Source organism: Callospermophilus lateralis, chromosome 15 (genome assembly GCF_048772815.1).
Source record: "Callospermophilus lateralis isolate mCalLat2 chromosome 15, mCalLat2.hap1, whole genome shotgun sequence".
Taxonomy (NCBI): domain Eukaryota; kingdom Metazoa; phylum Chordata; class Mammalia; order Rodentia; family Sciuridae; genus Callospermophilus; species Callospermophilus lateralis.
In genome coordinates this window covers 69,310,391-69,327,537 of record NC_135319.1, presented here as the reverse complement: position 1 = coordinate 69,327,537, position 17,147 = coordinate 69,310,391, and the positions used below count along the sequence as shown (strand labels likewise).

The 17,147-nt window shown below is 39.0% G+C and overlaps 1 protein-coding gene across 1 annotated transcript in view; it reads left to right on the top strand.

Annotated features, from left to right (window-relative positions):
- Positions 1-162: 162 nt before the first annotated feature.
- The window catches only part of Arl3 (ARF like GTPase 3), a 40,882-nt gene continuing 23,897 nt past the window's right edge, over positions 163-17,147 (top strand). The window contains exons 1-3 of the mRNA XM_076834809.1: positions 163-232; positions 8,167-8,310; positions 13,623-13,739. Of these exons, the coding sequence (XP_076690924.1) occupies positions 230-232; positions 8,167-8,310; positions 13,623-13,739 (264 nt within the window). The 5' untranslated portion in view covers positions 163-229. The remainder of the gene's footprint in view (positions 233-8,166; positions 8,311-13,622; positions 13,740-17,147) is intronic.

Sequence of the window (17,147 nt, the reverse complement as noted above, 5' to 3'; positions counted from 1 at the left end):
CTAAGCCTTCAGCAGCACCACCGCCCGCCTGCGCAGTGAGCCGGCACTTCGGCGCGCTTGCGCACTTTGGAGAAAGCGAAGTTGGACCCCGCCCCATACCGCTGCTTTTCTCCTCCGCTGTGCGTGCGAGGGACGTCGGGGGCGGTGCCGTAGCAGTTGCCCCTGGTAACGGGGGAGGCAGGAGGAGGAGGAGGAGGCGGAGGAGGAGGAGGAGGGACTCGGCGGGAGGATGGTGAGTGTAGGGGCCCGAGCCCCTCTAGAGCCGGCGGGTCGCCTCCCTCCGGTCCCCAGATCCAGGGCGGGGCACTGCGTTTAAATCCGAGGAGGGAATGGGATGGCGCTCAGCCTGTGGTCTGGGTTCTGGATTGGTTTCGGGGGCGGCGGGGAGCCCCGAGGGTGGGCCCTGGAGGGAGGCCTGGGTCTGGGGAGGAAGGCGGGGTTTGCGATGGGTCCTAGGCTAGGGGAAGGGGCTGGCCGAATGCGTGGATGACCTGAGCTCCATCATTAGTCTGGGGATAGGGCTGAAGATGGATCCGAGAACTGCGAAGAGCTGTCTCCTCACGCAGGCTTAGATCTTCCGGGGAATTGGCCTCCCCGCGCCGCAAGATAATGGGGTCCACATGGGGCCCAGCCAGAAGCGGGGAGAAGGGCCCGCTACGGTCTTTGAGATCACCCCGGCGGCATCAAGGGAGAGGGTAGCCTAGCTCTCCTCTTCCTTGCGTTGCGCGGGTCGCTGGATGAGGCGGGGAGGGATTAGGTCCCTGGACACAAAGAGGTGTCTCTTGGAAAGGATGCTTGGTAGATTTTTACGACGTCTCAATGTCTGCAGACCCAAATTATTTATTTGCTGAGAGTTCTGCAAGGTCTGGTTGTTGATGATGACCCATTTTTCGTTCTATGCTTAATCCGTGTTGGTAGAGGCGAATTAGCTGCCTAGTTCTTAGCATTTCCTTTGAAACCTGTTGCAATCCCCTTTTGCATTTGACCACACCAGGATCAAAGGTCTTAATCCCAGTTTGGGGTCGCTAAACTAAATGGGACGAACCTTTTCTCTGTCAGCTAAAATTAAACTTTCTCATTGTAAATCACAATATGTGACTGATTTGACCATTGACACTCAGTTTCTTATTGACTTTTGTGCAGTTAAGTAGAAAGAACAAAAATGAAATTGTGTGCTTTTAGAGCTAGTGAAAGAAAAATATGATTTTAAAGCAGATAGGTTGACTTACCAACTGCAAAGACCCAGTTATAGTTATTGCCTTATCCTATCCTGTAGTCCCTTCTTATGACTTTTTAAAATGGGGAATAACTTCTGTTGATTTGTGAATGAAAATCTAGATGTCCAGCAGAGAAAAATGCATGTCGTTGGTCAGATTTACTCCAACGAGTAAATTTTGACAGAAAAGAAACTTCTATTGATTTTTACATTGTCAGATTGTTAAAGAAGTAGAATTATTTGATCTGAGATTGCCAATCACATTTCACACTTGCTACATAAGCAGTTTTTTTAACCTCAGGCTGAACAGATTTTTTCAAGTGTTTTCTTTCTATTAATTGTTTATACATGAGCTGTCCATTTAAGGCTAAGTTTATCCCAACAAATGAGTGCAAACATAAATATTTACATAGAAAATAACTAAAATTGAAATTAAAAAGGCATGCAAAAACAACAGAGAATGAGATTTGTCATTATAGATGAGAAACATGAAAATTGGCTAACTTTACCCAGTTTTGTTTATCAATTAAGTGCACTGTATAATTTCATGATTGCTTAATTTATAATTATAAGCCTCAATAAATTAACCACTCCTCATGTTTCCAGGTGCAAACTGGCACTGTGTACACCAAAATGACAGTGTATATGTAACACTGTTATATACAATTGTCCTATGTGATTTTTTTAATGATCAAAACAGATTTTTTTTTTCCTTAAAATGAACAATAAGAAATTAGGACAGGACTGGGGCAGTAGCTCAGTGGTAGAGTGCTTGCCTAGCACATATGAGGCACTGGGTTCAATCCTCAGCACCACATAAACATTTAAAAAATATATAAAATAAAGGTATAGTGTGTGTATCTACAACTAAAAATGTTTTGTTTTGTTTTTTTAAAGAAAGAAAGAAATTAAGGCAAATTATTCTGGGTTCTTTATCTGTTTCCTAAAACATTTTCCCCCCATCCAAAAATGTGAGCTATTGTTAGAAATGGAAGTGGAGGGCTGGGGTTATGGCTTGCTCAGTGGTAGAGTGCTCACCTAGCACATGCGAGGCACTGGGTTTGATCCTCAGCACCACATACAAATGAAATAAAGATATTGTGTCCACCTACAACTAAAAAATAAATGTTAAAAAAAAAAGAAATGGAAGTGGAACACTGAATTTAAATGGTCAGTGGTATGATAAAGTGTGTCAAGTCGTATCCATGAGCCCCTATAATTAACTGTACAACTGAAGAGTGAGCACTAGGCTTTTGTTTCTTTGTTTTAAAAACTTCAGCTATGACTAATATATTTTTTTATTTGAATTAGGGCAACAAAAAATCATTATGAATTTCTCTGAACATTTAGGGTCAGCTGTTTTACCCCTGCCTTATGACACCAAGTTCTTTTTTTTTTTGTGGTACTGGGGATTGAACCCAATGGTGCTCTACACTGAGGTACATTCCCAGCCTTTGAGACAGGGTCTTGCAAAATTACCCAGACTAGCCTCAAATTTGTGGTCCTCCTGTCTCAGGCACTGGGATTACAGACTTGCACCACCTCAACCCTGACACCATGTTCTTGATGAAATATTAAGATGATTAATTTTGGCACATAATTAACAACAGTTATTTAATATATAACTAAATTCAGTAATTATTTATGAAGTACTTTTTACACACATACTTTCTACATATGGTAGTAACCAAGCATGTTTAACACTTGACAATTGTTCCCAACAGTATTCATGTTTTCTGGTCAGAAAATGTTCAGTAAATAATACACCAACACAGTGACACACACATGTAAACCCAGCTACTTACAGGGGGATCACAGGCTCAGGGCTAACCTGGGCAACTTAGTGAGACCCTGTCTCAAAATAAAATGAGTTGGGGACCTAGCCCAGTGATAGACCTCTCCTGGATTTACAAAAATGTAGGGGCTGGGGCTCAGTGGTAGAGCAATGCTCAGTATGTGCATGGCCATACCATCCCCAGTACCACACAAAATTTATATAGTTAAAAAAAAATATATATATATAGACAAACACACAAAATGTGTTATTTTTTATTTTTTTAAAGAGAGAATTTTTTAATATTTATTTTTTAGTTTTTTGGTGGACACAACATCTTTATTTTATTTTTATGTGGTGCTGAGGATCGAATCCAGCCCCCCGTGCATGCCAGGTGAGCGTGTTACCACTTGAGCCACATCCCCAGCCCCACATTGTTTTATTGTTTTGAATGACTGCTATGCATCATGCTTTACATCTGTTATTGATTTAGTCCTTGTAACATTTTTCTTGAGGTGTAAGTATTGTTCCCATTTACTGGATGGAATTGTGCCCACAGTTACTTACACAAGGAAGCTGAATATGGTCTGAAACTCTAAAGCCCACAATGTTTTTTATTTATTTGTTTTCTGGTACTAGGGATTGAATTCAGGGGCTCTTTACCACTAAGCTACATGCTCAGCCTTTTTCATTTTTTTACTTTGAGACAGGGTCTTGCTAAGTTTCTGAGGCTAGTCTCCAACTTAGAATCCTCCTGCCTCAGCCCCCAAATGGTTAGAGTTACAGATATTTGCCACTGTACCTGGCAATAGTTCTGTTTAAAGGTTTAAAGAAGTAAAAAGAAATGACAGTTCCATTTAAGCTAGTTATGGGGAGTGTATTATTTGACACTTCACTTAGTAGTTTTAATATATTTAAATTTTAGCCTCTCCTTACAACTATATATATATATGTGTGTGTGTGTGTGTACACACACACACACACACACACACACACACATATGTATGTCCTTGCTGGTTGGGTTAATATGATTCTGTATAGCATTGGCACTTGTCTTCCCTAGGCCATTCTGGAGATATATCTATCTATCTATATATATATATATATATTTATACATGAACAACAATACCTTTATTTATTTATTTTTGTATGGTGCTGAGGATCAAACCCAGTGCCTCACATGTGCTAGGCAAGTTCTTTACCACTGAGCCTCAACCCCAGCCCCTATATATTTTCATATACCAAAAAATTCCTCTCCCCCTCCACCACATTGGTTTCTTTCAATGACCTAATTTGTATCATTTAGATCAGTATGCCAAGCCTGTGCCAGGAGTTGAGTTTAAGCTGATTTTGAAGCAGATAAAATGTCTGTCATCAGTAGCACATCTATTTATGATTTACTGGCAGAAAAGTTTGTTTAAATGTTTTGTGGGTGAGTCAGATCACTTTTGTCCACCAGAGTGCAGAGAACTTACATACACACATGCTGATAACATATACATACCATTAGCTGAAGTTCTTGTTTCTTATTAGTTTTATTTAATGTCATAGGAAGGTTAATCCTACATAAAGATCATCCCTGTTTTGCTCACTGTATGCTTGAGGCACAATGTGGATGTTAATGGTAATTGACATGAATGGCTATTTGAGCCAAAAATATATTTTAAAAATTAATTTTGTTGTTGTATTTATACTGTGCAACTCAGCTCCATCATAAATTTAACTTCTAATGTTGTTTCTTCATTTAACATTTAAAATAAACTATGGCACAACAGATAGGAGCATAGAATACACTTACTCTGTCTTTCATCCAGCCTCTTAAATCAGCTTAAGATGTACCTTTCAGGCAGAACCCTGATATCTATAAATATCCTCTTCCCTGTTTAGCAAACCCCATAATCCCAGGATCCCCTGTCCTTGCTGGTTGGGTTAATATGATTCTGTGTAGCATTTGCACTTGTCTTCCCTAGGCCATTCTGGAGATGCCATTTATCATTTTGCTGGAAGAAAATATTAGCTGAACTTTCCATTTCTATGTAATTTCACTTAAAGATGAAGCATCTGACATTATTGTTTCCTAATAAGGAAGATTACTCATTAGAAATGTAGAACTACTGGGGCTGGGGCTGGGGCTCAGTGGGAGAGTACTCGCCTGGCATGTGTGAGGCTCTGGGTTCAATTCTCAGCACTACATATAAATAAATGAATAAAATAAAGGTCCATCAACATCTAAAAAAAAAAAAAAAGAAAGAAATGTAGAAGTACTGTGTTCTATACCATTAGATTAGTCAAATTTATGTATAGTTAGAATGATTCCTTTGTTATCTGTACTTTGTTTCTCTTCTTTCCTTTTATGATGAATAAAAATTGTTTTTCTCTTAATTATTTAATTTCAAATATAATGTGTGTATGAAAGGTCTCAGCCTGTAGACGGCAGTATTTTTAGTATTTTTTTAAAGAGATGCATGATGAAAAGCCCAAAACATTAAACTTAATAATATTTTATAAGCAATGGACCTTCCTTCACAATTTCTACACTAATAGATAATGCATGAGAACTTTGCCTGTATGTCATTTAATGTATTAATTTGATAAATTTCCTGTTTTAGAATTTATAATGAGTGCTAATAAGGGCTAGGGTTGCGGCTCAGTGGTAGAGTACTTGTCTAGCACACAAGATCCTGGGTTCCATTCTCAATACTTCATATAAATAAATAAAATAAAGGTCCATTGACAACTAAAAACAAAAATTTTTTTTAAAAAGAGGTAATGAGACCCTTTCTTTTCACATCCATTTTGGAACTCAGGATAAGCAGTATGATGTGTTTTCCCTGTTCTTAGCCTTTTTATAACACCAGTTCCCTAAGGTTCTCAGAATTATAATTTTAACTGTTCTGAAAGGTGGTATTATAAATGAGTGATTGCAATATAGCTAATAGAAACCCAGGAGACATCTTATAAATATATTTTTTGGAGGAAGGGGGTCCCAGGATTTTACTCAGGGGCACTTAACCACTGAGCCACATCCCCAGCCCTTTTTAAAATATTTATTTATTTATTATTATTTAATTAAATTAATTTATTTATTTTGGGTACTGGGGATTGAACTCAGGGGCACTCAAAAACTGACCCACATTCCTAGTCCTTTCTGTATTCTATTTGTGTGGGTGTGGTGTGTGGGTGTGTATGGGGGGGTGTAGTATGTTTGTGGTGTGTGTGGTGCTGGGGATTGAACCCCGGGCCTTGTGCATGCAAAGCAAGCACTCTACCAACTAAGCTATATCCTCAGCCCCTCCTTTCTGTATTTTATTTAGAGATAGGGTCTCACCAAGTTACTTAGCACCTCACTTTTGCTGAGGCTGGCTTTGAACTTGTGATCCTCCTGCCTCAGCCTCTGGGATTATAGGTATGGGCCACTGTACCCTGGTCTCACTAAGTTGCTTAAGGCCTCTCTAAGTTGCTAAGGCTGACTTTGAACTTGCAAACCTCCTGCCTCAGCCTCCCAAATCACTGGGATTATGGGCATGCTCCACTGTGCCTGGCATAAATATAATATTAAGATGGAATGGTGTCAAAGTATTCAAGGCCAGATGAGATAAAAACAAAAGAAAAACAAGAAGATAAAAAAGGGCACTGGGGATGTAGCTCAATAGTAAAGCACTTCCCTAGCATATGCAAGACCCAGGACTCAATCCCAAGTACTGAGAGAAAAAAAAAAAAAAATCCTGCCTTTAACAAAAGGTTATGCCTATCTTTGTTTGAAATCTATGCAGTCTCTCCTAAATCTTTTGGCATAAAATATGTCTGTCTTAGACTAAACCTTCCTATTCATTGCTGGAAAAAAAATTTGAGGCATACAGAGGTTAATGTCCTTAGCAGGTCAGTGCAAATACAATACCAGAGTGGTAAACAAAGAGTCTCTGAGGCAGAAAGGAGTTCTTGACAATTATGCATATTTGCATATCATTGTCCAAAGACCTAATTGTTGAGAATTATTTTCATGGAAGTATTATTTGATCTTAGTGAACAAACTGGTTTGAATTATTGCCTAGTGCAATGCGGATGATAAATACAACCATTTTATGTAATTCTAAGACTCAGCTTGAAGGAATTTCTACTCTGGCGGAGAGATTAGATTGTATGCTCTTTAAACTCTTGGATCCTTTGATTCTTGTTGTAGCCATGCCTCATTAGAACAAGATTGTCAGATATAGGATGGAACAAATAACTATCTTACAAAATTTGTCTTGGCTAAAAAACAACATGGCTTAAGTTTGTAAGTGTAGCTCAGTGGTAGAGTACTTGCCTAGCATATGTGAGTCTCTGAGTTTGGTCCCCAGCACCAAGAAAACAAAAACAACCCTGGTTAAATTTTGATGTTTTTTGCATCATGAATGCCTTTTACAGTTCCCTATTGCCTAACTTCTCTGTTGTATCAGATTTATCATCCAAAAAACAGATAATCAATACTGTGTACCTAAAATTAGATGATTATTGAGTATTTTGAATGAAGAAGTCTTAAACATGAACTGTAATAGGTCGAGTCTTTTTTTTTTTTTAAGAGAGAGAGAGAGAGAGAATTTTAATATTTATTTTTTAGTTTTCAGCGGACATAACATCTTTGCTTGTATGTGGTGCTGAGGATCAAACCCGGGCCACACACATGCCAGGCGAGCGCGCTACCGCTTGAGCCACATCCCCAGCCCTAGGTCGAGTCTTAAACACAGAGGAGTCTGGCTACAATTTCAAACAACCTTTGTGTGGTGCCTTAAAATCTTGCATTAACTTTGGGTAGATGATTCTATTTACTTGAACAACTGTTATCTGGTATCTAATAAGTGCCAGGCATTGTGGGAGACAGAAGTTATCATCCTTACCCACTAAAAACTTCACTATAGAAAAGGAGAAAAATACAAAAATCAGTTACCTAATCTGATATGATGAGTGTGAAGAGCTTTAGGAACACAGGTGGGGTAGTAGTTCACACTTCCACAAGATTTGGGGTGATTGCTAAACTGGATTAATAGTACGAGCAGAAATAAGACATGCATTAGAGTGGAAAGTAGTAATATAAGCTCTCCATAACCAAGAACTTATAAGGAGAAGTCATTCTGATATGCTGTAATATCAAAGTTACTGCCCCCAAAATAATCTGTCTCCTTCATGGTTGTTTAAGGGCTTACTCTCCATTTTGCGCAAGTTGAAAAGTGCGCCAGACCAGGAGGTGAGAATTCTTCTCCTGGGCTTGGATAATGCTGGCAAGACCACTCTGCTGAAGCAGCTTGCATCTGAAGACATCAGCCACATCACCCCTACGCAGGTGAGCACTTCCTTGGTTCCAGGTGCCATGTGACACAAGGAAAATGACAGTAGCAGTGGGAGAGACAAAATGAGAAATATAGTTTTGGCCACTTCCAAGGGTTGTTTCTGAGCAGAGTCTATTTGGTCTAAAAATAATCACATTTTATACATTATATGAAGACATGCCATGCATAGAGCAGTGCAATTCATAGAGATGGAAAGTAGACTGGCAATTACTGAAGCTGGGCAGAGGGAATGGGAAGTTTTGTTTAATGGATACAAAGTCAGTTTTGCAAGATGAAAACAGTTCTATGGATGGATGTACACCTTGTGAGTGTACCTAATGGCAATCACCTGTATACTTTAAAATAGTTAAGAAAACATATTTTATATTATGTATATTCTACCACAATTCTAAACGTATATACATATATATGTATATATACATATTTTTTGTATCAAGATAATAAATTATTTCAGATATAAGTGATTATATATATTATATATGCATTTTTTCTTTTTCCTCATCCTGGGGATTAAACCCAGAACCTTCAAACATGTTAGGCAAGCACTCTACCACTCAACTGCACTCTGAGCCTTATATATTTTTTTTTTTTTTCCCCTTTGTGGTACTGGAGATTGAACCTAGTGCCTCACACCTCATAGGCACATGCTCTTCCACTGAGCTAAGTCCCTAGCACACACACACACACCCTTTTTTTTTTTTTGGTACCAGGGATTAAACCCAGAGGTATAACCACTTAGCTACATCCCCAGCCCTTTTTATTTTTTATTTGAGACAGGATCTTGCTAAATTGCTGAGACTGTCTTTAAACTTGCAGTCCTCTTGCCTCATCTGCCCAGATCTCTGGGATTATAGGGATGCACCACTGTGCCAAGCCCAGCCTTTTTTATTTTTATTTTTATGTTTTGGGGTATTGGGGATCAAACCCAGGGCCTTGTGCATGCAAAGCAAGCACTCTACCAACTGAGCTATATCCCCAGCCATTAAAATTATAAAAACAAAGCTTTATTCAGATTATTAGTACATGAAGAAAATGCAAAGAACATATAAAATACTAAAGAATATTCTGAGGAAAAACCCACTGTTGCTATTTTAGTGTGTGTTTTTCAGACAATATGTATCAATTTTTAAAATAAAAAACAAAGCCAGGTTTATTGGTGCATGCCTATACTCCCAACTACTTGGTAAACTGAGACAGGAAGATGGCAGGTTGGAGACCAACTCTGGAAATTTAACAAGAACCTGTCTCAAAATAAAAATAAATTAGGACTGGGGTTGTGACTCAGGGGTAGAGAGCTTGCCTAGCATGCATGAGGCACTGGGTTCGATCCTCAGCACCACATAAAAATCAACAAATAAAAAAAAAAATTAAGGGGCTGGAGATGTAGCTCAAGTGGCAGCGTGCTCGCCTGGCATGCGTGCTGCCCGGGTTCGATCCTCAGCACCACATACAAAAACAAAGATGTTGTGTCTGCCGAAAACTAAAAAATAAATATTAAAAAAAAAAAAAAAAAAAAATTAAAAGGACTGAGAATAAAGTTCAGTGGTAGAGTACCTGTGGGTTTAATCTCCAGTATTACATACAAAAATAATAAAAAAAATTGTTTGGATGCCATGGCACACATGAGGATCGTGACTTCAAAGCCAGCCTCAGAAACTTAGTGAGGCACTTAGCAACTAAACAAGACCCTGTCTCTAAATAAAATACAAAAAGGGGTTAGGGTTGTAGCTCAGTGGTAGAGCACTTGCCTAGCACATGTGAAGCACTGGGTTCAATCCTCAGCACCACATAAAAATAAGTAAATAAAATAAAGGTATTGTGTCCATCTATAGCTAAAAAAAAATATTTAAAAAAAAAGGAAGCCAAGTGCGGTGGTACACACCTGTCTGTAATCCCAGTGGTTCTGGAGGCTGAGATAGGAGGATTGCAAGTCCAAAGCCAGCCTCAGTAACTGCGAGGCACTAAGCAACTCAATGAGGCCCTGTCTCTAAATAAAATACACAATAGGGCTAGGGATGTGGCTCAGTGGTTGAGTGCCCCTTAGTTCAATCCCTGGTACCAAAAAATAAATGGAGGGAGAGGGCTGGAAGGGCTGGGGATGTTGTTCAGTGGTTAGGCACCCCTGGGTTCAATCCTCAGTACCAAAAAGAAAAAAAAATTTAAATTTTAAAAACCAATTTAAGTCCAACCTGAACAATCTTATTTTTTCCTAAGCAAGAAAAACACAAAGGATAAGGCAGTGGTGTTGCTCACAGAGGGAGGTATAAGACAAGTCCTGATTGGAAAGACATTAATAGGCTTCTTTGGGCCTCATTCCCCATAAGAAATCCTGAGAAAACTTAACTTTGGGCCAAACTGATAGGGACAGCCCACTGGGCTTAGTCACTTCAAAGTGTTTGAACATTAGAGATTTTTTTTTTTAACCAAAACCAGCATTTTCTACCATTGTACTGTGATAAGACCGTGACTTTAGGTTTGAATGGCAGTGCTGATGTATTTCATGGTATATGAATCTTAGTGATGCACAACTTTTTGCAGAAAAGTCATTTTAACTGCTACCAAATGAACAATTTTACAGCTTTTGAACAAATTTAATGTATAGCCCAAGGAGGAGCAAATTACAGCAGTCTAGCCTAGAAGGGCTGAAAACACATATTAGTGTGTCAGGATTTCTGCCAGAAAAAGAACAGCTATGTTAGTACTAGCACTAGACTGTATTTCTCAAGAGCACTAAAAAGACTTCCATTCTGCAAACAGTAATGAACTCAAAATTATGAACCCAAAGTTCCAATTCTAACCTTTAGGCTTTGTTTGGGTGTATAGGTGACTCTGTTATTACAACATGTCAAGGTTTGATGTTTATTCTTTAAAAAGAAACTTATGGTATCCTTGTTTAACATTAGGCTATTATAATAAATTTAGAATGTATAAATAAATTACATTAGGAAACTAGAAATCACAATGCCCAAATGTAACCACTGTTAACACAGGATTGTATTCGTTCAATTTTAATGTTTGGGTTTTTCTTATGAATGTGTGTGTGTGTGTGTGTGTGTGTGTGTGTGTGTACACATACATATATATGTATATCCAATATACATATATTTTAAAAATAAAAAGTGGCAAAAAATATTTTAAAAATAAAAATAAAAAGCCGCTCATACAGAATACACTATTTTATATTTTTCACTTAGTAACAAAGTAATAATATCTTTCTATGTTGTTTATAACAAAGTAATAATATCTTTCTATGTTGTTTATAACAAAGTAATAATATCTTTCTATGTTGTTTATATATGTAATTCACATCTCCATATGTTTGTACCCATTCGTTATTATTTCCTTAGGATAAATTCCTAGTAGATTTGTTGGGTCCGATGGTATACAATTTAAGGCAGTTGTTAAGTACAGTCAAATTCCAAGATTTACTGTTACCTGTTCCCTGCTTCATTTTAGAAAGGATTTGATATTCCTGGGCTTGATGTTTAATATCATTGTTGAGTGTAGAATTTTTAAACGCACAAAAGTCATTTTGTCAGTGAGTCGCAATGTAGCTGCTACTCATGATGAGCTTAAACATTTCCCTTTAGAGTTTTTAAACTTCTAGTTTATTCAGTCATTGGCATTTTAAAGGAGCAATAGTCAGTATCATCCCTGGTTATCCTCTAGTGGCTATTCCTCAGTGGGAATTGGTGGCAGTGATCCTGTACGATGGCACTGTGCCTTCTGTGCTAGGCAGTAGTATTGGCAAGCTGCCAGATGAGGCGAATGTTTATGGAGGCTTCCCCAGGCCCACTGAACTCCAGTTATTCTGGATGAAATGTCTCTTCTTCAGTAGTGAATTGCTGCTTGGATTTTTTTCAAATCTTTGTTTCCCTGTATCTTTTATAGATGGACAGCATGCCTTTATTTGATTTATGTATTTTTATTAGGTGCTGAGGATCAAACCCAGTTCCTCACATGCACTAGGCAAGTGCTCTGCCACTGGGCTACAGCCCCAGCCCCTCCCTGTATCATTTTTTCAAGAAGTTTTGTTTTTGTTTTTGTTTTAATTCTTGCTCATGAAATGCCTTCTCTCTGAACCCCAAAGGTCTTATTAATTTGTTTCCATCCACGCTAACTCCCAGCTGGCCATTCTGCTTGTCCCCAATTTGCTCACCTTGAGTAACTGTCCTAAAAAATGAATACTTTGTTTTTAGGTTCATCAGAGATACCCATTAAAATGCAGTTGCAAATGAGCGCCTATCTGCTTGTCGTTTCCCTCCCTGTAGTTGGGGCCCCACTTCAGAGGTTGGACATGCTGTCCCAGGAGGCCTCACCTCCCCACTGCACCCACACCCCACTTAGGAAACCGGTTTCCCCCAGTGTCCTCATTTCAGCTCACTCTTTTTCCTGGTTAATCCATTTGACAAAATAGATTATTTTGAGTTATACTTAGTCTAATCTCCAGATTTGTAGCTGTTGTCTCTTTTTAAACTTAGCATTTGTTCTTTCCTGATGTTTTTAGAGTAAGCTTCTGGTTTTATGTTAGTTTTATATATAATGCCCTGTTAAATTTACCATCCTGAGCACTCAGCAGGGGGATGTGGTCTCTGTTGATCATAGGTCTTCAGCTTGTGTGTTTTGTGTGTGTGTGTGTGTGTGTGCACGCGCGCGCATGTTATTCTGGGTATGGAGCCCAGAACCTCATGCATATGAGGCAAACACTGTATCTCTAAGCTATACCGCCAGCCATTTTTTTCTATTATAGAAAATATCATGTTAGCCCTGACATTTTTAGCCCTGATTCCACAACCTGAGTGAAATAAGCATGTATAAATATGTTTTCTTTCACATTACCGTAACCATTTTCAGTATTAACAGTATCTCATCTGGAGAAAAAAACTATCATATCTGGCAGAGTACTTAAGTTGATTTTGTGGGGGGTTTTGGTTTGCTTTGGTTTTTGTTTTATTGGTACTGGGGTTGAACCCAAGAACATTCTATCACTGAGCTGTATCCCTTTTTGTTTCTTATTTTGATATAGCCTCTCCCTAATTGTCCAGTCTGGCCTCAAACTTGCAATCCTCCTGCCTCAGCCTCCCAAGTAGTTGGAATTACAAGCATGCACCACCAAGCCTGGCCTGAATAAATGTTTTAAATAATCCTAGGTGCTAAGGGTATAATTCAGTGGTAGAACATGTGTCTAGTATGCTTGAGACCCTGGGTTTAAGCCCCAGCTCATGTGCATGCATCTCCACAGACAAACTATTAAATGTAATATCATCAAAATTAATAAAACTTGGTGTTTTTGTCTCTGTTTCAGGGTTTTAACATCAAAAGTGTACAATCACAGGGTTTTAAACTGAATGTATGGGACATTGGTGGACAGAGGAAAATCAGACCATACTGGAGGAATTATTTTGAAAATACTGATATTCTTGTAAGTACTCCTCTGATGTGCTAGTTCATAATCCTTTCTGCCCTGTGTAAGAAATAGTGACACTGTAACGTTCCCCCCATCCCAGTACTGGGTATTGAACCCAGAGACCCTCTAGCATTGAACTATATATATCCCTGTACTTTCTGTCTATCTATCTACCTATTTATTTATTTATAGATGGGATCTGGCCAAGTTGCCAAGGCTGGCCTTGAATTTGTGATCCTCCTTCCCCCTGTCCTGAGTAGCTGACTGCCCAACTGTAATGTTCTTTCTCCTCAGTAGTTCCATTGCCTTTATGTTAATTGTGAGTTAGCAGAATTACTTTAGGCTGCAGCTGGAGAGGAGAAACAACTCTGTGTGACAAGTATATGATATTTTGCTGTCTCTCAGTAACAATGTTACCCCCACCCACCTTGGCAAAGTAAAATGTTTATTAATTACCATAGATTTGAACAGTAGAAGGGAAGTCAGAAGATCATAAACTGACTTTGTCACCCCAAGTGAATCAATAAATCAAATATATCCAGAAGAGAGCAACCAAGATAATGAAAGCCCTGGAAACAATGTTGGATAAGGAATGCTTGAGAGGCCTGACAGTGTTGTCCCTAGAAAAAGGAACACTAGAACTGTCTTTGTTGCTTCCAAAACTACCTTAAGTGTCTGAGGGATTAGCCTTATCACGAATAGTTCTAGAGACTGAGCTAGGAGCAATCTGGGAGTTTTAAAATGATAGAATTTCATTCAGAATAAGCAAAAAGTTTCCTGTAGCTACAAGTGCCCAGAAGTAGAGCAAGCTGCCCGGTGTGTTGGGGATTCTCTGGCTCAGGTGCCATTCCTCCAGGCAGAGGCTGACATTTAGTGCATTTGGTTCCCAACTCACTGTCACTTTTTTTTTCTTCTTCTCTCTCTCTCTGTCTCTGTGTTTGTGTGTGTGCACGTATTAGTGGGGATTGAACCCTAGCTTCTACCTCAGACTTCTGAGTAGCTGGGATTACAGGCGTACAGCTTCACTAAATTTTCTCCAAAACTTCTGTTTCAGAATTCTGGGAGAGTTCACTGACTGTATACAGAATTTTTCTAATACCCCAGCTTCTCAGTCTTATATATATATATGTGTATGTGTATACACATATGTATATATATGTAATAGGTTACATATTTAAAATATATATATATATATAAAGTTTTTTCACTAACCTCTAACTGAAAGCTTGGATTTACGTCAGTTGTGACGATGGGCAGTAAACTACAACATCATCTGCCATATTTTTGTCTTTATTACTAACAGAATTCATCTTGTATCTCAAATAGTTTCTCTCTCTTATGGCTTCTGGTGTGACTCGGTCTTTTGGATCATTCCTGTTGACATCCACACATCCTGTGATTTCTCATTTAAAAAGAAAAAAATAACAAACAACTTTTCTGTTGACCCTTCTAGGTACTGTCCAATTCCTCGGCCTCCCTTTATAGCAGGAGTCCTTGAAGGAATTTTCTCCACACTGTCTTCAGCTCCTCCACTCCCAGTGACTCTTGAGCCTTCCTTTCAGTATCACCAATAATTTCCATTGCTGAGTTCAGAGTTTGATTTCCAGTACTCATCTTCCTTGACCTGCCATCGTGTTTAACATAGTCAGTTGTGCTGTCCTGGAAACATTATCTTTCCTTGGCTTCCAGGATACCATTCCATGTTATTTTCCTCCTAACTCACTGGCTCCTCCTCCTCAATCTTCATTGTTTTTTGTTTGCTTGGTTTTTGTTTTGTTTTTTGTTTGTTTCCTTTTTGTTGTTGTTCTTTCCTTATCACTTGCTATAGTTTGGATCAGGAATGTCTCCCAAAGACCTGTGTGTTAAAGTGGAACCTATAAGAGGTGGGGCTTGATGGGAGGATTTAGGTGATTGGGGATGTGCTCTCAAAGGGAATTTAGGACTCTGGTCCCTTCTTCTCCCTTTCTTTTTGGGTCCTGGCAGTGAGATGCATAGCTTTGTTCTACCACATGCTGCCATGATATGTTGCCTCACCCCAGACCCAAAAGCAACAGGGCCAACAGACCATGGCCAACAGACCATAGACTGAAACCTCCAAAACTGTGAACCAAAATAAACCTTTTATCTTTATAAGCTGATTATCTAAGTAATTTGTTACAGTAGTGGAAGGCAAACTAACACATCTCACAATCTCCAATTATTTGGATGCCCTGGAGGTCAATCCTTGTTTTTCTCCTCTAGGCCATTGCTTAGGTAAATTCATCCAATTTTAGGCTTTAATTATCATAGTGATCAATCCCAAAGTATTATCTCAGGAGTTCATAGATAGCCAGCTGCCCATTTGATATCTCCCATTCAGTGGCTCAGAAGCCCCTCAGCCTCAGCAAATTTCTGTCTTCATCTACTACTGCCCAAACCTGTTCCTCCCTCAGTCTTTTCAGTAAAGGGCAGTTCCGATCATCCAAAAACAACAGAATCATCCTTAGCTCCTTTTCTTCTCACTCCTCACATCTGATCTATCAGCAAATTCTGCCTGTTCTATCATCAAAACATTTCTAGAGTCTGACACTTCCTTCCACCTCCACTTCCGCTATGCACTGTTCATTACGGTACCTCCCTGATCACCTCTCTGCTTCTACCCCTTTCACCCTGAAGGCTCAGCACTGCTGCTAGGGTGATCGTGTGAGGTTGGGGTTATGGCTCAGCAGTGGAGTGCTTGCCTCACACAAGTGTGGAACTGGGATCCAACCTCAGTACTACATAAAAAATAAATTCATTAAATAAATAAAGATATTGTGTCCTCTTTAAAAATATTAAAATCTTAAAAAAAAGAAATCCAATCTCCCAACTCAAAGTAAAAGCCAATGTTCTCCTGGTAGCCTCTTTGCCCTCTGCATTCTGGCTTCTTGTTAGCTCTCTGACTTCATCTTCCGCCTCTCTCACTTGGTTCCAGCCATAGTAGCCTCCTTGCTGTTCCTGACACACCAGCATGTTCCCACCTTGGAGTCTTTGTCATTGCTGTTTCCACTGCAGATTTCTTTTTCTTTAGATTTCCTCATGACTTTCTCCCTTACTGCCTTCAATACATCACCTTATTCCTGATACCTTTCCTGATTATTATATGTATATTTAAAATTATAGCCACTATCTCCACCTTCCCAACACTGTTTATTTCTTTGCTTTCCTTCTTTTTTTTCTTCCATCAGACTTATCATTACCCAGTACCATCAAGTTCATTTTTGTTTTCTCCAGTGTTGAGGATCAAGCCACTGTCTTGCATGTACAAGGCAAGTGTTCTAGCTATATCCCAGCCACCATGAGACATTTTTATTTGTTTATTACCTGTCTCTCCCACTGAAGTGTAATTTCCATGAGAACAGGAGCTTTTGCATTTTTTGTTTAACTGTTGTGTTTCTAGTGCCT